The sequence below is a fragment of the Oncorhynchus masou genome, chromosome 8, assembly GCF_036934945.1.
Source record: "Oncorhynchus masou masou isolate Uvic2021 chromosome 8, UVic_Omas_1.1, whole genome shotgun sequence".
Lineage (NCBI taxonomy): Eukaryota > Metazoa > Chordata > Actinopteri > Salmoniformes > Salmonidae > Oncorhynchus > Oncorhynchus masou.
In genome coordinates this window covers 11,861,985-11,888,061 of record NC_088219.1, presented here as the reverse complement: position 1 = coordinate 11,888,061, position 26,077 = coordinate 11,861,985, and the positions used below count along the sequence as shown (strand labels likewise).

The window sequence follows — 26,077 nt, the reverse complement described above, 5'->3', positions numbered from 1 at the left end:
GCTTTTGGGAGAAATGAAGACATAATGGCTTTTTTCTTGTTTATCAGAGTGATAAGGAATAGGAGAAGCTTCCCGAGGAAGAAAAGTTAACTTGATGTTTACAACAGAATGGATTCTCAGCACCTTCATGTACAAAACAGTGATTGTCATTGATTGTAATTGTATCATGATTGTATCAATGTAGCTCAATTCTGGCAGCTGTGGGGAAAACAATGTGTCAACCAGATTTAAACTGCAACTTGGGAGTATCTACGATATATACAATTATTTGTGCCTATATTCAGTAGCATTTATGACTTTTAGTTTCCCAACTTGGTGACAACAATGAATTGTATGATTTTACCAGCCAACTTGTAGCTAAGGCCTGAACATATGTGTTCCTTACTATATATTGGGCCAAAATGATTTTTATCAGAGGTACTGGATTAAGTATTTTTAAGCGTATCAAGAGACACTAAATGTGCTGTTCCTTTTACACAAATAGGACATCTTTATTGTTTCACTTGATCACCATAATGTACAGTATATCAGTTATTGTTAATCTGTTTTGGCTTACTGATGTTATGTAGTTGTTGACCAAACTGTTAACTGTCTCTACTGAATAGACAGAGTTCACATATATAACAGGGAGAGCGTATCGTATGACTTTGGTTTCTCATTCATTTCAGCAGGACAGTCCAAACCCAACAAATAAAACTGTCAATATATAATTGTTCAACGTTATGTCTGACAGATTATACACCTAGAGTGATGAATAGTCTGATGTTGAGTGATGAATAGTCTGATGTTGAGTGATGAATAGTATGATGTTTGTCACATGTGCTCCCTCTCCGGCCTGTAGGTCACCAGGCTGCTCGTTATGGCTCACACCTGTCACCATCGTTACGCGGACCTGCGCGTCATCAGACTCACCTGGACTCCATCACCTCCCTGATTACCTTCCCTATATATTTCACTCCCTTTGGTTCCTTCCCCAGGCGTTATTGTTTCTGTTCCAGTGTTAAGTCTGTGTGTTGTTAGTGTTTCTTATTTTGTGTTATGTTGTTTATTTATTAAAACACTCACTCCCTGATCTTGCTTCCCGACTCTCGGCTCACATTGTTACAATGTCGAGTGGTGAATAGTACGATGTTGACCGACTCTATCTTACCGTTCATATCTTTGCATCTGATTCAGCATGATAAACAAAGCATCTTGGCCCTTTCTGCTTTCTCTCAGTCACAGTAGACTGAGCTGTGACTTTCTCGCTGTTCCTGTCTTTGGGATAGATTTATGGTTGATTTGTTTATCATAAGAGGTTGGGTTTTGTTTCTGAGATGTGTGTTGCTTTGTGTTTCAGGGCAGTGTAAGGGAGATAGGTCAGCGTTCTGTCGTATGGAGGTGCTGAACAGGTATTGCTCCAACCGTGGGTACAGACAGATGTGCTGCAAGTCCTGCAGCGAGGGAAACTTCACCAGTACGGGCCAGACCTTCACCAGTACGGGCCAGACCTTCACCAGTACGGGCCAGACCTTCACCACTGGGCCCTGGAGGTATACCACACTACCTGCTCCCACCCCCACCAATCGCTCCTGCTCAACAACCCCCACAACAACCCTCACACCCAAACCCTCCACCGAGCTTTATACCACTGACTTTGCTTATGTCGACTATGCCGATTATGAGGAGTATACAACCAGAACCAACGATCACAACACAGCGAGAAAATATAGCCCTACCACCATCCCTGTGTTAACCACCAGACGCCCCAGAAGAACTACCACCGCTTTGGTTACCTCCAGGAGTCCTACATCTCTCCCCACCACCACTGAGGAGACCACAGATCCCGGCACCACCGTCACCATCATTCAACCCACCACAGAACCCACCACAGTCCCCACCAGTCAGGGCCCATCGACTCTCAGAACTACAAATGTTCCCAAATCCATCACGTCCACCACAGCTTGGGTTGATGTTATTAAGTCCTGGACAACCCTAGCTCCATCCACTTCCAGACCTAAAGTAGACAAGAGATGGAAAACCATTCCAACACAGCGTAGGGTCAGTGTGATACACATGCTCTCCACCATACCCCCCCACAGGACAGAGGACAAGAGAGAGAACAACTGGCTGGAGGTGCCGTACAGGATCGTTGGTGTAGACAATGATGTCTCTCAAAACCACTTTGTTCCTAGAAGACGGCCTCCATTCCGAGAAATGACACGGAACAAAAGAATACAAGAGCTCCTAGCTGAGAAAAGGAGGCAAGACTTACTCCTCAAACGAGCCAAAAGAGAACCGGGACATTGATAGTCAGGCAACCTTTGATTCCCTTAGACTTTAGCACATCCCAAAGCTATGCTACGGAGATTTTCCTGTTGAATGTTGCATTAGACATTTTACAGACACTCTTATCCAGAGCAATTAGGCTTAAGTGCCTTGCTCAAGGACACATCAACAGATTTTTCACCTCGTCGGCCCGGGGATTCAAACCAGCAACCTTTCGGTTACTGGCACAACGCTCTTAACCGCTAGACTACCTGCCACCAATGTGTGACATAATCATGCTATAATGAAACCACTCATTCCAGATCAGAGCCTGTCGGTCATGTAAAAATGTATTGATCATCTTAAAGATGGGAAATGGGCCTGCTTTGCTTTTTTATCCAATGAGGAAAGGGGATAGAAATGAAAGAAAATGTACAAAACTGACACAAATTGAGAAATGAATACGAACTAGTTTTCTGTAAATCCACTCTCTTGAGCGTTAATTGCACATTTGTACTCGCTGCTTGGTAATAAATATAAATTTAATAGTTTGTTATGCTTTGATGTCAATACATATTGTTTATTTGTTTAGATTGTAAACAATTAATACATGACTTATTTAACAGCACTTGTGATAAGGAAGGAAGTCGCTGTTGTCAGTAGCAGGTTCAAAAATGGTTTGTGAATACATTTGTGTATATTTGTTTTTACAAAACTTTTAATACTATTATAGTAATGGTATGCACCCTATTGAAACCATAATCATATCCAAACTGTATAAGGCTAGCTTACACTATCTGTACATTCCGCCCTTTCAATACCAACACACAGCACATGATGTCCAAGGCAAAATGTAAATATGACTCAAATTTTATTTGTAATATTTATTGAACTGTCTGTTAAATGATTTATGCTTTTCACGCGCAGGTGCATGAGGCATGTGCTCATAGGATCAGCAGCCATACAATCACTATGAAGTATTCTAACACATTGGTAAATGGAAACAACATAAGCTGTACGTTTTCATACCTGGTAATCTGATCATTTAATAAAACTGCAATTGAAAAATAATACTGTTGTCCTCCTTTGACATTTGAACTGTGTTGAGAATGTTAAAAAAAGTGATATACACATAATGAAGATTGCAATATGAATTAAATTAAATCTATTTTCAGTAATGTAGGGTAGGCCTGCAACAGCCAACCATCTCTAGCTTCCTCAGTGGTAATGATGTGCAGTCGAGAACTAGACTGTCTATGATGATGAACAACATGGTGTCCACAGGGTGGCACTAAATGACTGATGTTCATCTAGTAGTAGATATTTCATGATGTAGGTCATATATTGTATAGGATAATAATAACAACAATAGTATTAATTATAAATATAATAATTTATAATAATAAATATATAATAATTATACATATAATCATTACTAATATAATAATGATAAATAAAAAAATATAAATATAATAATTATAAATATAATAATAGGGAATTCTCAAGTTGCGCAGCGGACTAAGGTACTGCATCACAGTGCTTGAGGCGCCACTAGAGACCCGGGTTCGATTCCTGGCTGTGTCACAGCCGGCCTTGACCGGGAAACCCATAAGGCAGCACACAATTGGCCCAGCATCGCCCGGGTTAGGGGAGGGTTTGGCTGGCTGTGATATCCTTGTCCCGTCGCGCTCTAGCAACTCCTTGTGGCGGGTCGGGTGCCTGTGGTCGCCAGTTGTATGGCGTTTCCTCCAACACATTGGTGCGGCTGGCTTACGGGTTAAGTGAGCAGTGTGTCAAGAAGCAGTGCGGCTTGGCAGGGTCTTGTTTCGGAGGTCACATGGCTCTAGTAATAATTATCTAAGAATAATACTAGTAATACATATAATAATAATAATAAATATAATAATAATAATGAATATAATAATAATAATGAATATAATAATAATAATGAATATAATAATAATAATAATAGTAATACATATAATAATAATAGTAATAAATATAATAATAATAATAAATATAATAATAATAATGAATAGAATAATAATAATGAATATAAAATAATAATAATGAATATAATAATAATAATAATAATAATATAATAATAATAACAATAATAAATAATATAATAATAATAATAATAAATATAATAATAATAAATATAATAATGAATATAATAATAATAATAATAGTAATACATAAATAATAATAGTACTAAATATAATAATAATATAATAATATATAATAATAATAGTAATAAATATAATAATAATAATAATGAATATAATAATAATAATAATAATAATAGTAATAAATATAATAATAATAATAATAATAAATATAATAATAATAATAATAATAATAGTAATAAATATAATAATAAATATAATAATAATAGTGATAAATATAATAATAATAATGAATATAATAATAATAATAATAGTAATGAATATAATAATAATAATAATAGTAATAAATATAATAATAATAATGAATATAATAATAATAATAATAGTAATACATATAATAATAGTAATAAATATAATAATAATAATGAATATATAATAATAATACATCTAATAATAATAGTAATAAATATAATAATAATAATAAAATAATAATAATGAATATAATAATAAGAATAATAATAATGAATATAATAATAATAATAATAGTAATACATATAATAATAATAATAATAATAAATATTATAATAATAATAAATATAATAAGAATTATAATACATCTAATAATAATAATAGTAGTACATATAATAATAATATAGGCTCCACATGGAAAGTAAAATATTTTATATGGGCTATTATGTGTAACTATGTGGATTGTTTTGTGTTTCAGACGGGTCCAGCCATGTGTTTTTGTTGGTTGTTGTTTGTATTGATGTTTGTGTTGTTGTTTGTGAGCAAACAGCTGGAGGCTGTTTTTATGGAATGGTCTGCCTAGCCATGTGAGAGACGCAGACTCTGTCTCAACCTTTAAGTCTTTATTGAAGACTCATATCTTCAGTAGGTCCTATGATTGAGTGTAGTCTGGCCCAGGAGTGTGGAGATGAACGGAAAGGCACTGGAGCAACGAACCGCCCTTGCTGTCTCTGCCTGGCCAGTTCCCCTCTCTCCACTGGGATTCTCTGCCTCTAACCCTAACCCTTACAGGGGTTGAGTCACTGGCTTACTGGTGCTCTTTCATGCCGTCCCTAGCAGGGGTGCGTCACTTGAGTGGGTTGAGTCACTGACGTGATCTTCCTGTCTGGGTTGGCGCCCCCCCTTGGGCTGTGCCGTGGCTGAGATCTTTGTGGGCTATATCGGCCTTGTCTTAGTAAGTTGGTGGTTGAAGATATCCCTCTAGTGGTGTGGGGGCTGTGCTTTGGCAAAGTGGGTGGGGTTATATCCTGCCTGTTTGGCCCTGTCAGGGGATATCATCGGATGGAGCCACAGTGTCTCCCGACCCCTCCTGTCTCAGCCTCCAGTATTTATGCTGCAGTAGTTTATGTGTCGGGGGGCTAGGGTCAGTTTGTTATATCTGGAGTATTTATCCTGTCTTATCCGGTGTCCTGTGTGAATTTAAGTATGCTCTCTCTAATTCTCTCTCTTTCTTTCTTTCTTTCTTTCTCTCTTTCTTTCTTTCTCTCTTTCTTTCTTTCTTTCTTTCTCTCTTTCTTTCTTTCTTTCTTTCACTCTCTCGGGGTACCGGAGCCCTAGGACCGTGCATCAGGACTACCTGGCCTGATGACTCCTTGCTGTCCCTAGTCCACCTGGCCGTGCTGCTGCTCCAGTTTCAACTGTTCTGCCTGCGGCTATGGAACCCTGACCTGTTCACCGGATGTGCTACCTGTCCCAGACCTGCTGTTTTCAACTCTCTAGAGACAGCAGGAGCGGTAGAGATACTCTGAATGATCGGCTATGAAAGCCAACTGACATTTACTCCTGAGGTGCTGACCTGTTGCACCCTCGACATCCACTGTGATTATTATTATTTGACCCTGCTGGTCATCTATGAACATTTGAACATCTTGGCCATGTTCTGTTATAATCTCCACCCGGCACAGCCAGAAGAGGACTGGCTACCCCTCTTAGCCTTGTTCCTCTCTAGGTTTCTTCCTAGGTTCTGGCCTTTCGAGGGAGTTTTTCCTAGTCACCGTGCTTCTACACCTGCGTTGCTTGATGTTTGGGGTTTTAGGCTGGGTTTCTGTACAGCACTTTGAGATATCAGCTGATGTAAGAAGCGCTTTATAAACAAATTTGATTTAATTTGATTTGTATTGTTGTTTGTGTTATTGTTTGCGTTGCTGTTTGTGAGCTGATGTCCAATTATCTAAGGGTTACAACTGGTTGACGTTTTCATCCTTCTACAAAATGCTGTGCAGGCCGGGCTATTCATCTACCAGACTGTCTGTGAAATAGAGACTGAAGGATCACATTGGCCAGGCCTAGAATTCTATTATGTTCCATCCTCACATTCATTTCATTGTCATTAATGGCTTCCCTTTTTTCTGTGGAAAATTCTTCATTGTTCTTGATGAGTAAGGAAAATGTTTATGGTGTGTCCCAATATGTATCCACAAAACATTATGGAATATAAATCAAGCACGATTTATCTGTAGAATCATAACTTGAATAATTCAGTATGTGTTCCCAGTTTGGATAGGAAGCAGTACTGCAACTTTAATGATTTCTGTGACTTTGCTTCCTCTCCTCAGACTGACTGTTTTGACATGCTTTTAGTACGAACCCGTTAATAATTTAACACGGAAATTGATGGTAAATGCTTTTGAATATGTACACTAAAGCAAGGAGACTTTCGCAAGTGAATAATGTTCAGGTGTTAAAGCGAGAATCCTTAATTTCAACAATAACAAAGTGTACACCCCGCCTCTGTTTTGGTAAAAAGCTCAGGGTTTGCCTTGGAGCTATGGATGCAAGGACTGACCATCCATGATATCAACGTTATAGTTTAAACAGTGTTTTGAGGCTCTACAGTGTTCATTAAAATGTACATTGTTTATTAACATTGAGTCTCATAGCAAAGGGTCTGAATACTTACACTACCGGTCAATAAGGTGAAGAGACTTGCTTGGTCCAAGAAACATGCAATGGACTTCAGACCGGTGGAAATGCAGAGTAGGTGATCAGATTATCACTGCATGTGTGGTTCCCACCATGAAGTTTGGAGGAGGAAGGGGAGATGGTGTGGGGTGCTTTGCTGGTGACTGTGATGTATTTAGAATTCAAGGCACACTTAACCAGCATGGCTACCACAGCATTCTGCAGTGATATGCCATCTGGTCTTCGCTTCTTGGGACTATCATTTGTTTTTCAACAGGGCAATGACCCAACTCACCTCCAGGCTGTGTAAGGGCTATGTGACCAAGAAGGTTAGTGATGAAGTGATGCATCAGATGCCCTGGCCTCCATAATCACCTGACCTCAATGTTTAATATGAGTCTGGAAGGAGAGTTTACAGTCTAGCCAGACACCTAGGTACTCATAGATGTCCACATATTCTAGGTCGGAACCATCCAGGGTGGTGATGCTAGCCGGGCGTGCGGGTGCAGGCAGCGAACGGTTGAAAAGCATGCATTTGGTTTTACTCGCGTTTAAGAGCAGTTGGAGGCCACGGAAGGAGTGTTGTATGGCATTGACGCTCGTTTGGAGTTTAGATTGCACAGTGTCCAAGGAAGGGCCAGAAGTATACAGAATGGTGTCGTCTGCGTAGAGGTGGATCAGGGGATCGCCCGCAGCAAGAGCAACATCATTGATATATACAGAGAAAAGATTCGGCCCGAGAGTTGAACCCTGTGGCACCCCCATAGAGACTGCCAGAGGACCGGACAACATGCCCTCCGATTTGACACACTGAACTCTGTCTGCAAAGTAGTTGGTGAACAAGGCAAGGCAGTCATTAGAAAAACCGAGGCTACTGAGTCTGCCGATAAGAATATGGTGATTGACAGAGTCGAAAGCCTTGGCCAGGTCGATGAAGACGGCTGCACAGTACTGTCTTTTATCGATGGCGGTTATGATATCTTTTAGTACCTTGAGCGTGGCTGAGGTGTACCCGTGACCGGCTCGGAAACCAGATTGCACAGCGGAGAAGGTACGGTGGGATTCGAGATGGTCAGTGATCTGTTTGTTGACTAGGCTTTCGAAGACCTTAGATAGGAAGGGCAGGATGGATACAGGTCTGTAACAGTTTGGGTCCAGGGTGTCTCCCCCTTTGAAGAGGGGGATGACTGCGGCAGCTTTCCAATCCTTGGGGATCTCAGATGATATGAAAGAGAGGTTGAACAGGCTGGTAATAGGGGTTGCGACAATGGCGGCGGATAGTATCTAATCATGTATAGAGTTTTGATGGAATTTTGTTGTGTTTGTTTGTGGAAAGCATGACATCCAGCAGGTGTTATTTTAATCTTAATCTTCAGCCCTATGCTGTCTGTCTACAAGTCTAAAATTATTGTATTCATGCTTATGGTGAGTCTCACTGCTATTCTTATTTTGCCTGTTACATTCCCTTTGAGGGATGTTTGGTAAACCTTTACTTGGATAGTCCCAAGTAGATGTTCAGTAGATGTTCAGTAGATGTTCAGTAGATGTTTTAGATAGATATTCTGTAGATGTTTTAGTAGATGTTTTAGTAGATGTTCAGTAGATATTTTAGTAGATGTTCAGTAGATGTTCAGTAGATGTTTTAGTAGATGTTCAATAGATGTTCAGTATATGCTCAGTAGATGTTTTAGTAGATGTTTTAGTAGATGTTTTAGTAGATGTTCAGTAGATGTTTTAGTAGATGTTCAGTAGATGTTTTAGTAGATGTTTTAGTAGATGTTTTAGTAGATGTTCAGTAGATGTTTTAGTAGATGTTTAGTAGATGTTCAGTAGATGTTCAGTAGATGTTTTAGTAGATGTTCAGTAGATGTTCAGGGCTGAGTAGAATAGGGCTGAGCCATATTGCATCTCTGCCCTGTGTTGAATGCTAGGGCCCATTAACCTCTCCTCCTCACAATATCTCTCCTCTCCTCCTCACAATATCTCTCCTCCTCACAATATCTCTCCTCTCCTCCTCATGATATCTCTCCTCCTCAATATCTCTCCTCCTCATGATATCTCTCCTCTCCTCCTCATGATATCTCTCCTCCTCATGATATCTCTCCTCCTCATGATATCTCTCCTCCTCATGATATCTCTCCTCTCCTCCTCATGATATTTCTCCTCCTCATGATATCTCTCCTCTCCTCCTCATGATATTTCTCCTCCTCATGATATCTCTCCTCTCCTCCTCATGATATTTCTCCTCCTCATGATATCTCTCCTCTCCTCCTCACAATATCTCTCCTCCTCATGATATCTCTCCTCTCCTCCTCATGATATCTCTCCTCCTCATGATATCTCTCCTCTCCTCCTCATGATATCTCTCCTCCTCATGATATCTCTCCTCACGATATCTCTCCTCCTCACAATATCTCTCCTCCTCACGATATCTCTCCTTCTCGTGATGTCTCTCCTCCTCTCTAAATGCAGCCTCTTTCCTCCTCTTCCTCCCTTGTCTAACCTCCTCTTCTTCTCTCTATTCATCTCCCCCACTCCTTGTTTCTCCTACACTGTACATTCATAAAATCAATTTTGCACATGATTATGCTCAGCCACAGAATGGGATGGAGGTGCTATTTTTAGTCGGCCAAGGGAGGAGAGGGAGAGCAGGGAAGCGAGAGAGAAAAGGGGGTGGGGACAAGTCATTATTTTCGTGATGTAGCTATAGCTGCGGAGAGATTGGAGATCACCAGTTGGTTGGAGGCAGCCTGGCTAGAGGCAGCTTGGTAGGAGATCACCAGTTGGTTGGAGGCAGCTTGGCTAGAGGCAGCTTGGTTGGAGATCACCAGTTGGTTGGAGGCAGCTTGGCTGGAGGCAGCTTGGTTGGAGATCACCAGTTGGTTGGAGGCAGCTTGGCTGGAGGCAGCTTGGTTGGAGATCACCAGTTGGTTGGAGGCAGCTTGGCTAGAGGCGGAGAAAGGGGTTAGAGCAGGCAACGGAGACGAGCAAACGACACCACCTGAAAGACAGATAAGACACAGGTAAGAAGCTCTGCTATATTCTACATAGAACAGGCAAAGCCAGCCCCCTGGACTGATAGCTATACAAATTGATGGTACGTGCACTGAGGAAATGAAATGGTTATATCAGAGCATGCATGGCCAAGCAATAACTACACTGGCATCTTCTGTTAAAATAGACACACTGATGCTCTATGGATTTTTGTTATATATATATATACATGTTTAAAATGTAATTAATTCAAGTATGTGGGATCTGTAAAGCAGATGTACGTCATTGGAGATGAGATTATGTAATAGGGATTTGGTTTGTTATGCACTCAGTCCCCTGCCTAATGTAGGTGAGTAACACTGGCTGGCTGTTCATTTTCCAGTCTGTCTTCTTCACCACTGTTCCTGAGACATAATGAGTTGTTCCTGAGACAACATTAGGAGGATAGGGAGGGAGTGGCATAATGGGTCCTAAAATGGAGAGCTGTGTCATGTCGCCCTCAAGAAAAGGAAAGGTGGTAGTGTAAGCCCACCCAAAGTTCATTTTTGAATTTTTGTTCTTACGTATTTATTTGTGTGTGGGAATATATTTTTGTTGTTAGGTGGGTGGACTATGTGTGCGTGTGTATGTGTGTGCCCACTTTGCTCTCCTATTGCATTGTAATACGAGCACACCCTGAGATGTGGTGAGGGAGAGGTTACCATGGAGACAGGCTCGGCACATCTTCCTGTAAACAATTGCACATACGCACTTTCAAAACGCATGTTACACTTTGCCTGTATTTTAATTTCGCCTCTATTCAATTAACTAGATGATAATTGCTCATTCATGCCATAATTATCATGGCATTGTTTACATTTTACCAAATCCAAGCTTTACAAAAACAAAATATCTCAATCATTCCGAGGCTCTTCCCAGAGACTGATCTGACCAGCCTCTCTCTCCCTCCTGTTCCCAGGCATGCGTCCCCGCTCCAGACTCCGGGCTAAGAGGGGTCTACCCACCATCAGGGAGGGATATGAGGAGCTAGTCCAGGACATGAACCAGGCCAACAGCCTCCACCTCCCTCCCCATGGTCAGGTCCACTCCTCTCTGTCTACCCAGGACTACTTCCTGTCCATCTGTCAGCTCGCCTGCCCAACCTTCCCCCTGGCCCAACCTGACTGTGACATCCTCACTGTAGGCTCGATGGCCTCTCTGAGGCCCTGCCTGAGGCTGCACAGACTGAGGGACCCTGTGCCACTCTGTCAGCCTCTGATTTCCAACGTCAGCCACCACACACAGTTAGAGCAGGAGGAGAGTCAAAGTGAGTGTAGTGGCCCAGAGAGAGTGGTGAATGTCAGCTCAGGTCAGACCTCCAGTAGGGTTCTCCCCAGTGTCTCTGACCCCCTAGAGTTCATCTACGGTCATGGGGAGGCACTCCTCTTAGCTGCATGGCGCGCCCCTGACTCACAGGGCTGTAAGGGTGAGGGGAGAGAGAGTGTGACCCAGCTTCGACCACAACCCACGCTATGCGCCGACAGTTTCCCACGCATGTGTTCCGCGCCTCTGACACAGCACAAAGGTAGCTGCCCTGAGCTCTGCCTGATGGACCCCTCTGACCAAGAGAAGCAAAACCCTGACCCTGCTCCACCACAGACATCTTCATCAGACCAGCAGAAACCTGATGCCTCCAGCCCACTCTCCTGGAGGTTCCAGAACGACTCAGACACGGCCCCTGCTGGTGGGAGGGGGAAGTGCACTCGCTACATGGACAAACACACAATGGTATCACACTGGATCGCTGACTGTCGCTCGGCCTGGAGAGAAGCCAGAGTCAGGGTGTGCATGCTTCCTGCCATAGCAGAGATGTAGACACATAGATCAGGTACAACCCTGTTAAGCCCTGCTGAGTATTGTACATAATGAATCCTTGATGTACTATACGTCCCACTTGATTGGTATGTTTGGACAATGCAGGCCCATATTGCAACATCTTCTCCTCAATGACTTTTCAGGCCTGACATTTTTGTTTTACAGTTTGTAATTTAAGACATATTGTAAACTAGCGTATGCCTCACAAAATATCACAGTCGGTGGAAAGTTGATTATGCCTATAGAAGACATCAGAGTTAGGGTAGCCTCTGGAATCCAGGCTTCTTACAGTAGTTGAACGAGACAGGATTTTGGAAGACTAGTATTTGGGTGAATAAAGATATGTGGAAAATATGCTGAATTTTCTATGATTATGTACAAAGACCTATCATTAAAAAACATGACGGATCCTAATCTTTCCGGTGTAGCGAGTGAGTGATTCCATAACTATTGCACTCCGTTCTTTGCTAATGATAACTCTGGTCAAATCCAGTTGGCAGCTAAAACAGGAAAACCATTCTACTTTGAGAGTTTCATAACAAGTGAAATGGTACAGTGTTAGAAACGGTACTGAAGAAAAGGTGATCCTATAGGTAGTGCAGGCTCCCTATAGCAGAGTATTTAAATTCACATTATTCCCAGTGGTTCTGAAAATGTTTCTTGTGATTTCCTCTCCCCTGTATGATATATGAGTTATGCAATGACAAAGTAGGTGTGTGCAAACCTGAGCAGTCTATATCAATCGTCCACTTACTAAAGCCATGACGAAATAGTACAGACATTTTCAATCATATCATGTAATTCCCACTGAGTGAAACAGCATGTGAGATTGTTGTATTTTACTTTTTGATTGTGTGTTCTAATGGTCCTCCATGTTGTACAATGTCTGTCAAAATACATCAATTGAAAGACAACAATATTATCGTTGACTTGTAAATGGTTGAGAGTTCAATCATGCTCCCGAGTGGCGCAGCTGTCTAAGGCACTGTATTGCAGTGCTAGAGGTGTCACTACAGACCCGGGTTTGTTTCCAGGCTATGTCACAACCGGCCCGTGATTGGGAGTCCCATAGGGAGGAGCACAATTGGCCCAGCATTGTTTGGGTTAGGGGAGGGTTTGGCCGGTGGTGGTAGGCCGTCATTGTAAATAAGAATTTGTTCTTAACTGACTTGTCTGGTTAAAAAAATAATAATATATTTGATCATTTATAGTACGGCTTTTGTACCTCTTTCCATTGTTGACCAGTAATCTAATAAATGATGTGTTTCACCCTGCCTGTTATTGTCTGTCAATATGCTCCAAAACATAGACCTTTGCACTTCTCTTAAATAATTCTCAATCTTTCATTAAAATAAGTTGAAGTTGAAAAAAAAACTTTTGGTCTCCACACGTTGTTATTGGATTGTAGACATTGCAAAAAAATGCTTTGGGGGAAGGGGGGGGACCTACAGTTTACAATGTTAATTAAGAACATGAAAACAAATGGCAAGAACAAAGTGATTGGCACCAAGGAGCTAATACCTGATGAAACAGTCTTTGGCGAAGATGAACTTGCTGCACCTTTCTACTGCCAATTTGGCCCCAATCTTCAGCTGCAAACTGTTACATTTCTTCAGTGTTGAGTGGGGTCATCCACGAACTGCTGTTTTCAGATCTTATGATTCAGATCTGGACTCATCGCTGGCCACTCCAGTGTTTCTTCTCGAACCATTCCTGGGTGCTTTCAGATGTGTGTCTGGGTTGTTGTCCTGCTGGAAGACACACAAACTTCAACACAGACCCATTTGTTGGTCTCCAAAACATCTTGATAATCTGCTGATTTCATAATGTCTTGCACAGATTTAAGGCCCCCAGTACCAGAGGCAGCAAAGCAACCCCACATCATTATCGAACCTCCCCCATGTTTGATTGTAGGGAGGGTGTTATCTTCTTTGAATGCTTATAGTGCTTATAGCATTATACTGCAAGATAAACAATATGTGTGGCAGTTCAGTCCAGTATCTTCAGTGAGATTTATAGCATGGTAAATAACAGATTAGAAATGACTAAAATTAACCAGGGATGTTATGTATATATAAAAGAGAAAGGGAATTAGATTACAATGTATATAAAACGTAGTTTCAAGACCTCCATGTGCGAGCCTTGTTATGGGCATTGCTATCTGAATATCAACGGTATCCGTCCAATGGTAGATTTGTGCAAACAAGTCACACAGTGCCCCCAGTGACAGGAGTCAGGACATAACAATCAAATCAAATTAAATAAAATGGTATTGCATTTGTCACATGCGTCGAATACAACAGACTTCGATTTTACCGTGCACTTGGGTTGTTATATTCTCGCGAGACTACACAAAACCACGTACCATCACTGTGCGGAATTTCCTTTATTCTTCACATAGGAAACTGGATATCATGGCCGAGATGTGTCTTTGGTGTTCTGTAACCTTTCCCATTGACATTGTAAGGTTACGACTGTCTTCAACTTTAACGTGTCTGTTGTAAGCGGTGTAGGGCCTTTTTATCTGGTAAGTTTAAACTAAATTGTACGTATTAGATCGTGTTTTTCATTCTATCGTCACCATTGTTGCGGTTACCCAAGCATCATGATCGCTCGCTAGCAAGCTGACAATTCACAATTACTCTCTAGCTTGCTATGGCTGGTCATCTGCTTCGTATAACGTAATTGAACGTTTATTGTTGTAGTTAGGCATTATATTTTATTTGACCAACAAACAGTTTTGATCGCTGAGATCCGCTATTCTATTCCATTCCATTCCAGTATCACTGTCCAACGTTACACCGTCTGACACGTCTGACACGTAACGTAAAATCGATAAGAAATTATTAGATGGTCCGATTAATGTAATTGTGTGCCATATTCACGGATATGAACTAGTGTTTACAAGGGGAAACGTAGTCATTTGCACAACTGAATGCTTTCATCTGAAATGTCTTCCGCATTTAACCCAACCCCAACCAGAGAGGCTGTATTGATCGACGCCCAGGGAGCAATTGTTGTGGGGATTAAATGCCTTGCTCAAGGGCAGAACCTTGCCTGCTCGGGGATTCGAGCAAACAGCTTTTCAGTTACTGTCCCAACTCTCTAACTGCTAGACTACCAGTCACACATAACTATATAGCCGTATACTGTGCTGTTCTGACGATGTAGGCTATGATCTGCTCTAGTTTAGAGCTGTTGTTCTGAACATGGCCTCAGCCACAGACCACCTGTCTAACATGTCCTCATCTTATTGCTTTATTTTGTTCCTTTCCAACTGTCAAGGTCTGTACTCCTCCTCCTGTCCCACAATGCTTTATCAGCAGGCCTTAATGTCTAAGAGTGAGCCTGATAAACCCAGCCTATTGTAGCGGTCATTAATTCCATTCAGCACTACACACATGGTTAGCATGGGCCTATATATCAGGGATGGTGGGGGCCCCAAAAAAAACAGTATGTACACCCATACAAACACACACACAACCGTATTAGTGCCCAGGGCCCTAAGCAAAATTTAGTTGCCCCCCCCACCTTGTGAGCAAAACATTTTAACAGACCTACAATTCTACACATTTTTTCCCATGGGTTGTAGAGAAAATATTGCAGATTTAAAGCAAGTTTGCTGTAATCCTACACATTTTGCCATCTGGTTGTGAGAAGATTTTGCATAAGTTTCATGCAATTCTATTCATTTTGCCATTGGGCAGAGAGAAAAATTGAAAATTTTACCTGCAATTCTGCACATTTTGCAATTGGGGGGTTGATCAGCGGGCCTAGAGGAGGTCGGATCACCAGTTGCCCATCTCAGCTCTATAGCATTGAACTAGCCTACATTTCAGGTCGTGTTCTGTAGTGAAGACTTCGACCTCCCTGGCACATTTGTCCAGACTGCTTTCTCAAATAGCATGTGAGAATAGAACACTAAAACAGAACACAACACCATATCAGCTGCCAAGTAGCGAAACATTGACTCTCCCTAGCGGCGCAATGCTGTCAATAAACAAGCTGTTACCCTTGTTTTGACTAAGGCTGTCAATAAACAAGCTGTTACCCTTGTTTTGACTAAGGCTGTCAATAAATGAGCTGTTACCCTTGTTTTGACTAAGGCTGTCAATAAATGAGCTGTTACCCTTGTTTTGACTAAGGCTGTCAATAAATGAGCTGTTACCCTTGTTTTGACTAAGGTTGCTTGCTGTCGTTGGCCACTGACTAAAGCATGCACCTGGAAGTTTTCCCATGATTATCTGATATTGTTTCTTTGCAATGAGCATGTACACTGTACTTTTAATTACAAATAAAATTTTGATTTAAAAAAAGGGTTTTCTGGGTTGTTGAAATGTGATATTCTCTGCCTCCCCTGAAGGTCCAGTCCAATCTTTTGTCAGGTTGGATTCATCTGAACACTACCTCATTGTCAGCCATAAGAGTCGGCCTTCTGAAACAATGTCCAGATCAGGCGATATACCAGGTAGGGCTGGGGGGCAGTGACAGTGGGCATTACAGTGTTGTGTGCTTGTTTTTAAATGGTGATGTTATATGTAAACATATGCTTCCAACACATACAGCTCATCATTTTGTGTATTTTGAGACCATTTTGAGTGATTTTTAGAGTTTTAATCCTTTAACATTCCCCCCTCAGCCCTGGAGTCTGGGACCTCAGAGGGGCAACTGGGAGGCCTGTCCCTACCTATTGGCATGACCCGCCGTGCCATGAGCTACGATGACAACATGGAGGCGCCCATGTCGCCGCCTCCCTCTGATATCAACATCAACAACCTGTGGGCGAAGAGGCCCGTCGTCCCACCCAGGAGATTCCGTCATCAGGCTGAGGTAGATGCCACACTACACTTCTCTCCAGCCTCACAGTTCGGGTGGTGCTGTGTCTGTCCGTCAGTGGAAGCTGCTGAGCGGGTTGATGGCTCATAATGGGTGGAACAAAGCGAATGGAATGGCATCAAACACATGGAAACCATTAGTTTGCTGTATTTGCTACCATTCCGCTCCAGCCATTACCATGAGCCCGTTCTCCCCAATTAAGGTGCCACCAAACTCCTGTGCTGTCAGTATTCATAAAGCGTCTCGGGGTAGGAGTGTTGATCTAGAATCAGGTCCCCTGTCTATGTAAACGTATTCATTAGATCTAAAAGGCAAACTGATACTCCATCAGCCCTCGTACTCTGACACACTGATGTGTGTATGTGATGCCATTCTACTAGGCAATGTACAGATCCTGTTGTATTGCTACATTACTATAGTTAATATGTACTGTATATACAGTGCATTTGGCAAGTATTCAGACCCCTTGACTTTTTCCACATTTTGTTTTGTTACAGCCTTATTCTGAAATGGATTAAATAGTCTCTTCCCCCCCCCCAATACCCAATAATGATATCAGCTGTTATCAGCTATTTTTAGATATGTTTGCAAATGTATAAAATAAACTGATATAACATTTACATAAGTATTCAGATCCTTTACTCAGTACTTTGTTGAAGCACATTTGGCCGCAATTACAGCCTCGAGTCTTCTTGGGTATTACGCTAAAATCTTGGCACACCTGTATTCGGGGAGTTTTTCTGCAGATCCTCTCAAGCTCCTTTAGGTTGGATGGGGAGCGTCGCTGCACAGCTTTTTTCAGGTCTTTCCAGGGATGTTCGATCGTGTTCAAGTCTGGGCTCTGGTTGAGCCACTCAAGGACATTCAGAGACTTGTCCCGAAGCCACTCATGCATTGTCTTGGCTGTGTGCTTAGGGTTGTTGTCCTGTTGGAAGTTGAACCTTCACCCCAGTCTGAGGTCCTCAGAGCTCTGGAGATGGTTTTCATCAAGGATCTCTGTACTTTTCTACGATTTCCCTCGATCCTGACTAGTCTCCCAGTCCCTGCTGAAGAACAACCCCACAGCAGGATGCTGCCACCACCATGCTTCACCGTAGGGATGGTGCCAGGTTTTCTCCAGATGTGACGCTTTGCATTCAGGCGAAAGAGTTCGGTCTTGGTTTCATCAGACCAGAGAATCTTGTTTCTCATGATCTGAGAGTCCTTTTGTCAAACTCCAAGCTGGCTGTCATGTGCCTTTTTACTGAGGAGTGGCTTCTATCTGGCCACTCTACCATAAAGGCCTGATTGGTGGAGTGCTGCAGAGATGGTTGTCCTTCTGGAAGGTTCTCCCATCTCCACAGAGGAACTCTGGAGCTCTGTCAGAATGACCATCGGGTTCTTGGTCAACTCCCTGATCAAGGCCCTTCTCCCCCGATTGCTCAGTATGGCCGTGTGACCAGCTATAGGAAGAGTTTTGGTGTTCTAAACTTCTTCCATTTAAGAATGATGTAGGCCACTGTGTTCTTGGGGAGCTTCAGAAATGTAGAAATGTTTTGGTACCCTTCCCCAGATCTGTGCCTCGACACAATCCTGCCTCAGAGCTCTACGGACAATTCCTTTGACCTCATGGCTTGATTTTGCTTTGACATGCACTGTCAACTGTGGGACCTTATATAGACAGGTGTGTTCCTTTCCAAATCATGCCCAATCAATTGAATTTACCGCAGGTGGACTCAAATCAAGTTGTAGATACATCACAAGGATGATCAATGGAAACAGGATGCACCTGAGCTCAATTTCGAGTCTCATAGCAAAGGGTCTGAATACTTATGTAAATAAGGTATTTCTGTTTTATTTTTAATACATTTCAAAAATGTCTAAACCTTGTCATTATGGGGTATTGTGTGTAGATGAGGGGAAAAATTCTAAAATGGACAAAATATAAGGTTGTAATGTAACAATGTGAATGGGCAAGACAAAAAAAGTAAATGCCTTTGAACGGGGTCATAGGTGCCAGGTTCACCGGTTTGTGTCAAGAACAGCAACGCAGCTGGATTTTTCACGCTTGACAGTTTCCCGTGTGTATCAAGAATGGTCCACCACCAAAAGGACATGGAGCCAACTTGACACAACCGTGGCATTGGCGTCAACATGGGCCAGCATCCCTGTGGAACGCTTTCGACACCTTGTAGAGTCCACACCTGACAAATTTAAGCTGTGGTGGTGGGGGGTTGCCGTTCAATATTAGGAAGGTGTTAATGTTTTTTTTACTCTGTGTCTATGACCCCAGGGGTACCTATTCATGCAAATGCTCCTCTAACTGCCTCTGATCCATTGGTGTGTTTTTAAAAACTTTTTTTCCCTCATTTTTAAAGGAGGATGAGTCAGGAAGTACCCTGACCCACGCTGCGCCTTTTGACCCTGGCCACAGGCCAAATATGCCTGTCGTGGTGAAGGCCAAAGCATCCTCCGTCATCATCAACTCTCTCATGACCAGTAAGACTTTACCATGATCGTGAACGAGGGTTACTGTATTGGTAGTGTATTAACCTCAGCATGACCTATTCCAATCCTGTTGCTCGTTAATGGAACACTGATTAGCTTTTATTTGGATTGTAAATCAAGCTCGTATCGGATAACGTTAGGCTGTCTTGTCTCCTCAGCGGAGAAACACGTCCTGCTTTAATATAGTATGTTGTCTGTTTTTTCCAGAGCAAACCCAGGACAGCATGTACAGGTTTGAGCAGCAGGCTGGGCTGAGAGACACCGGGTACACTCCCCATAAGGGCCTCACTGCTGAGGAGACCCGCCACCACCACCGTATGCCAGAGTCATTCCAAGTGGGTCTTTATTTTATTGCTTAACGGGGGCACAACTTTATTTTCCGGGAGTCAGATAATTATTAACAGAAATATATACATCCATATTTTTATTAAATGTATTTTCCTTCATGATAGGTTTGATAAAGCATCAACAAAGTGAAATCAGTGAATCCTCAAAACCTCAGTTAGCCGTCTATGTCAAGGAGGAGTGATTCGTAAGGTTTTACTGTTAATAATGTTCATCACACCATGTTATTTTTTCCTTGATGTATTTCCTGTAGAAAATGAACATTCAAACTGTGGATATGGGAGTGGGACATAAGGGAGGACATGAGGACAAGCAAACATCATCTGCTCAGTCCACCCCGAATAGCACTCCTCAGAGCTCACCTAAACAGAACCGCAGGTAAGTGCAACCATGTCCTCGTTACCATTTATTCATGGAAATATGCTGTACTTTGACCCAGGACACCAAATAAACTCAGCAAAAAACGAAACGTCACTTTTTCAGGACCCTGTCTTTCAAAGATAATTTGTAAAAATCCAAATAACTTCACAGATCTTCATTGTAAAGGGTTTAAACATAGTTTCTCATGCTTGTTCAATGAACCATAAACAATTAATGAACATGCACCTGTGGAGCGGTCATCAAGACACTAACAGCTTACAGACGGTAGGCAATTAAGGTCACAGTTAGGAAGACGTAGGACACTAAAGAGGCCTTTCCACTGACTCTGAAAGACACAAAAAGAAATATGCCCAGGGTCCCTGCTCATCTGCGTGAACGTGCCTTAGGCATGCTGCTTGGAGGCATGAGGACTACAGATGTGGCCAGGATAATAAATTGCAATGTCCGTACTGTGAGATGCCTAAGACAGCGCTACAGGGAGACAGGACGGACAGCTGATCATCCTCGCAGTGCCAGACCACGTGTAACAACACCTGCACAGGATCGGTACATCCAAACATCACACCTGTGGGACAGGTACAGGATGGCAACAACAACTACCCGAGTTACACCAGGAACGCACAATCCCTCCATCAGTGCTCAGACTGTCCGCAATAGGCTGAGAGAGGCTGGACTGAGGGCTTGTAGGCCTGTTGTAAATGCAGGTCCTCACCAGACATCACCTGCAACAACGTCACCTATGGGCACAAACCCACCATCGCTGGACCAGACAGAACTGGCAAAAAGTGCTCTTCGCTGACAGTTGCGGTTTTGTCTCACCGGGGGTGATGGTCGGAGTATCATTTATCGTCGAAGGAATGAGCGTAACACTTAGGCCTGTACTCTGGAGCAGGATCGTTTTGGAGGTGAAGGGTCCGTCATGGTCTGGGGCGGTGTGTCACAGCATCATCGGACTAAGCTTGTTGTCATTGCAGGCAATCTCAACGCTGGAAGACATCCTCCTCCTTGATGTGGTACCCTTCCTACAGTCTCATCCTGAAATTACCCTCCAGCATGACAATGCTACCAGCCATACTGCTTGTTCTGTACGTGATTTCCTGCAAGACAGGAATGTCAGTGTTCTGCCATGGCCAGCGAAGAGCCCGGATCTCAATCCCATTGAGCACCTCTGGGACCTGTTGGATTGGATGGTGAGGGCTTAAGCCCAGAAATGTCTGGGAACTTGCAGGTGCCTTGGTGGAAGAGTGGGGTAACAACTTACAGCAAGAACTGGCAAATCTGGTGCAGTTCATGAGGAGGAGATGCACTGCAGTACTTAATGCAGCTGGTGGCCACACCAGATACTAACTGTTACTTTTGATTTGAACCCCCCCCCCTTTGTTCAGTTTGTCTGTTGAATCTTATGTTCATACACATGTTAAGTTTGCTGAAAATAAACACAGTTTACAGTGAGAGGATGTTTCTTTTTTTGCTGACTTTACATGTGCCCTTACCCACCTTATCTAAATGAGTATGAAGCCTATTCAGCGGCCACTGTAAAGTGGTTGACCATCTGGTATTTCTCTGTTCCTGGCAGAGGCTGGTTGTCCAGCCAGAGCTCGACAGCATCTGTCAGTAGCTCAGACCTCAGCACCAGCTCTAACACCAGTGTGGACATGGGTGCCGGTGAGGGGGGAGGAGCAGTCGAACGCTGGGGTATCTTTGGACCACGTCCAGTTGTTCAGAAATCCACTACCGACCCAGGTACTGACCACACCATTAATGGGATTTGGGGAGGATGATATTTTATGTGTTTTCATTTAGCTTTCTCTGAACTGTAATCTTGTGTGTAGATTGGCTCAATGATCTTTGATGTGAATTACACATTAATAAGATTGTTTTTACATGGTTGTGTACTAAATCGATACACTTGATTTTCATTGTGTATCAGACGTCCTTATTTATGGTGAATTTGTGCATTTAACAAATTATTTATTTTTAATGAGACGTTCATAGTCTAGGTTGAGTTTGTCATGTTGTCATTGTTCTCCTGTGTAAGATCAGTCCTGTGTATTCTCTCCAGGGGGTTTTGCTCTCCAGTCGTACCGCGGGGCCCAGAAGCCCACCCCCATGGAGGTGATGAAGGCTCAGGCCACTCGGCTGGCACTTGACCCTGCTGTTAACCAACAGGCCCCTCCCAAGATGGAGATCCCCTCCACGGAGAGCAGTAGACTGTCGGCACGGCCACACAAGCTCAAACCTCGAGACATAAATATCCTCACGCCTTCAGGTTTCTGAGACGTACCATGTTGTCACTACTCCTTCATTTTGTAGCTGGTCTACCGTCTAGTCCAAGGCTCTCCAGCTCTGCTCCTGGAGAGCTACCGTCCTGTAGGTTTTCACTCCAACCTGATTCAGCTTAACAACCAGCTAATTCTTGGAATCAGGACAGTGGTGCTCCAGGAACAGGGTTGGAGAGCCCTCTGGTCTAGACTATTCTCTCCCCACTTCTATTATTTAACACCCTTGTTTTGCCTCAGCCTTTTGCCTTGTAATAGAACCGTGTATATTTACTTTGTATGTATGGTCCGACTGTGAAGACGTTCTGATGCGTGGTGTTGCAAAGTGTAACTCTCACTGTTTTGACAAAGACTGTAAAAGTCCCACTGTGTTCATGGTTTGGTCATTCAGTTGGCTTGTGAGTCTCATTCAGAAGTACACTATCACGAGCTTTTCATTGTCTGCAGATTTCTGTAAGATGTAATGATTTACATTTGTCATGTCTTCAAGAACATTATGGTGATTATTGTTCACCCTCAAGGAAGTGTTTTTTTTTTCTCTTTTTTTTTTCCTTCTTCCTCCGTGTTTCCGCATTCCTGCTGTCAAGTCGACTGTTTTGAAGTTGAAACACTGTCAGTGAAACCCTGCAACAGAATGTTAATAACGTTGCATATTAATCAGAGAACTGTTACTATTTGACTGACCCTGTTCAGGTATTTTCACTTTTTTTTATATATATAGAAAAAGATCCATATATATACCTCACCTGTGGTCTTTGTTGTAAATATCTGATTAAATAACAATGCTAACAACAGTAAAGTATGGTTCCACCTTCCAGAATTTGACTGAACCATCAACCTTCCAGAAACAGTGGAAAGATAGTCGGCGCTGCAGAGGTCAAAGAACCTGCCGGGGAAGGATGGATTTTCATTGGGATTTAGAAATGTATCTTTTGGTAAATTTCATAACCTTTCAGGGCAAGATTAGTTACTGATTGACAGGAATAGAAACCTGCAGCTGTTGCACTGGGATGTGAAGTAATGGTCATGTCTTCAGCAGATACTAACTATCGCCAGTAGGTGGAATCCCACTCTTCGTGACACCATCTGCACTGTGGCTGGACAACTCACAGGCTGCATTGCTTGGATTTAATTTAACCCTGCACAGTATTGCTATGTCTTCCTATATCTGTGCCCCTGACTGATATACTGCCCTGTGAGATTCCCTCGCGTTTACTAATTGTTAATGAAGCCGGTGAATATCAATAGCTCAGTTGTTCATGTAAAACAAATAGGCACAAACAGCCAGTCAGCTGATATTCCCTCTATGCTTTAACATAATGGGTTTCCTCAGCCCCCCATGGCTTCATTCAAAGCCACCCTTCTTATTGCCACAGGCACAACCCATGCCGTCCAGTAATCATTCCCCTGCCCCCACCAAATCTCTCCCAGAGTGACTGCATAGCATGTCATTTCCTACACCTACGCGGTGAGCCCTATGGGATGTCTGGTGTTGATCTGGAGACAGCGGCCCACCCTCGCCTCGGCCTGCTGCCCAGCCAGTGACTGAGCATTCTGCTCTCTGACTTACTGTTTGTTATGGAGCAAAAACTCTGTGGGCCACACCAATATATCTGGGGGAGAAGGCGATCATAGTAAAATCTACACAAAGGAACTCTCGCCCTCAATCTTGATGCAACAAGTAACATTTTTCTATTGGCTGTCACTTGGATTCTTGGCTTTTATGACGAGGCGGCTCTTACCTTTATCTTCAAGAATCTCTTCTAGATCACCCACACAAAGTTAAGCAATAGTTGGAATTGTCCGTTTTGATGGGGACGTCAGATCACCATGAAATCACCATGGGAACGTTCATGGGAAGGGTTTCCCTTTCATAAGAAAAAGATATGTTCTTTAGCAGCTTTGATCCAAAGTTACTTACAGTCATGTTTCATTCCTATATTTATTGTCATTGATGAAATTACTTTATCAACTACAATATAAATACACACAACTGAACACACTCAACAACACACTCACACAACACATTCACCAAAACGCTCACACAACACTCAACAACACACTCACCAACACAACACACTCACCAACACATTCACTCAACACACTCAACAACACACTCACACAACACATTCACCAAAACGCTCACACAACACTCAACAACACAACACACTCACACAACACACCAACACATTCACTCAACACACTCAACAACACGCTCACACAACACACTCAACAGATTGACACATCCAGATGAACACATGTACAGGATCTACTCAGACACAGCATCCGTTCGTCCAGCTGGCCGCACCATCCCACACAGACGTATCCACAAGAGGCAGAGGTGCTCTTCTGCATGACTACGGATGACGGGGTTGTCCACTGGACTAGGGTGGGGAGCTTTGTGTAAAATCAGACAATGACAATGCTATATCCTCCTGGACCACATTAAAATGTTATTGAACACACTGACGACTATGCATTACCACGAAACTCATGAAACATTTAAAACCATTAGAATAATGTCTGCCGTAGGGAATATAGCCATTAAAAACAAATGGTCCATCTTTGAAAGCTATGTATCATTTTGTCTGAGTGAATGAGTAAGAAACAAAATATACATATTGCATTATTGTTGTGCCTTGATGTCTTAAAATCTGACACTCCGATCATCCCGTCATTTGTCTAATATCACATATATTCTCTTGAGGAGTACTTTCCCTTGATGAGAATAAACTCTTTGGTTAGAAAAAGTATCCTGTATCGTGTGTGTGGTTTGGTTTTACTATTCTTGTGGGGACCAGAAGTCCTCACAAGGATAATAAAACAAGGGAAATGTCATTATGGGTTAGATTTAGTTTCAGGGTTAGTGTTAGGGGCTAAGACTAAGGTTAGGGGTTATGGAAAATAGGATTTTGAATGGGAATCCATTTTTCAGTCCCCACAAGGATAGTGAAACCAATGTCTGTGTGTTTGTACTTGTTTTCCTTCCTCAGGACCCCAATGTCCTCACATTTCAACCGAATGTAGTGAAAATGTAGGAAAACAATAGCTTTTTTGAAGTCAGGACTTTTTTCAGGTCCTGAATTTGTTCAAATGCTATTTTAAGCTTAAGGTTTGGGGTTTTGGGGGTTCGGGTTAGGTATTTAGGGAAAATAGGAATGTTAATGGTCAAACATGTTAACACTCCAGATAGTCCATAAATATGTCCAATTTGATGTTTTGGTGCCTATAGGGCAATTCAGACCTTATTACTGATAAATGAGTTTGTTTCCTATGATCGTGTTTTGTATTTCTGTTTTGCATTGTGTATTTGTATTTGATGTGTATATTTTTGTAATTACGAGACTCATCTGTAAAAGAGAGCTTGGTCTCAGCATGCCTCCCTGTCCAAATAAAGGTTAAAGTGCCAATATGTAATTTGTTCGTCTGCCCAAATTCACATAGAATTGTTTGTTATAGGTCTATCATTCTACTTGAAAGCAAGACTAAGAAACGGTAGATATGTTCTATGTGTACTATTTCTACGCTTCCAGTTATTACATTTTTGTGTCTATTACTTTTGGTTTTGTAAACCAGCTTCAAACAGCTGAAAAT

The 26,077-nt window shown here is 42.3% G+C and overlaps 2 protein-coding genes and 1 pseudogene across 2 annotated transcripts; all 3 read left to right on the top strand.

The window, feature by feature from the left end:
- LOC135544092 (A disintegrin and metalloproteinase with thrombospondin motifs 2-like) overlaps positions 1 to 3,312 on the top strand; it is an 83,965-nt pseudogene extending 80,653 nt beyond the window's left edge.
- Positions 3,313 to 10,012: 6,700 nt separating this feature from the next.
- LOC135544091 (uncharacterized) lies at positions 10,013 to 13,429 on the top strand. The gene is made up of 2 exons (XM_064971470.1): positions 10,013 to 10,330; positions 11,260 to 13,429. Exon 2 carries the CDS (start codon positions 11,262 to 11,264, stop codon positions 12,153 to 12,155), a length of 894 nt encoding a protein of 297 aa, XP_064827542.1. The 5' UTR covers positions 10,013 to 10,330; positions 11,260 to 11,261; the 3' UTR covers positions 12,156 to 13,429.
- Positions 13,430 to 14,525: 1,096 nt separating this feature from the next.
- Positions 14,526 to 25,895, top strand: LOC135544090 (putative monooxygenase p33MONOX). The gene is made up of 8 exons (XM_064971469.1): positions 14,526 to 14,682; positions 16,519 to 16,623; positions 16,795 to 16,985; positions 19,349 to 19,469; positions 19,686 to 19,813; positions 20,077 to 20,201; positions 21,781 to 21,947; positions 22,267 to 25,895. Exons 2-8 carry the CDS (start codon positions 16,599 to 16,601, stop codon positions 22,479 to 22,481), a joined length of 972 nt encoding a protein of 323 aa, XP_064827541.1. The 5' UTR covers positions 14,526 to 14,682; positions 16,519 to 16,598; the 3' UTR covers positions 22,482 to 25,895.
- Positions 25,896 to 26,077: the final 182 nt, after the last annotated feature.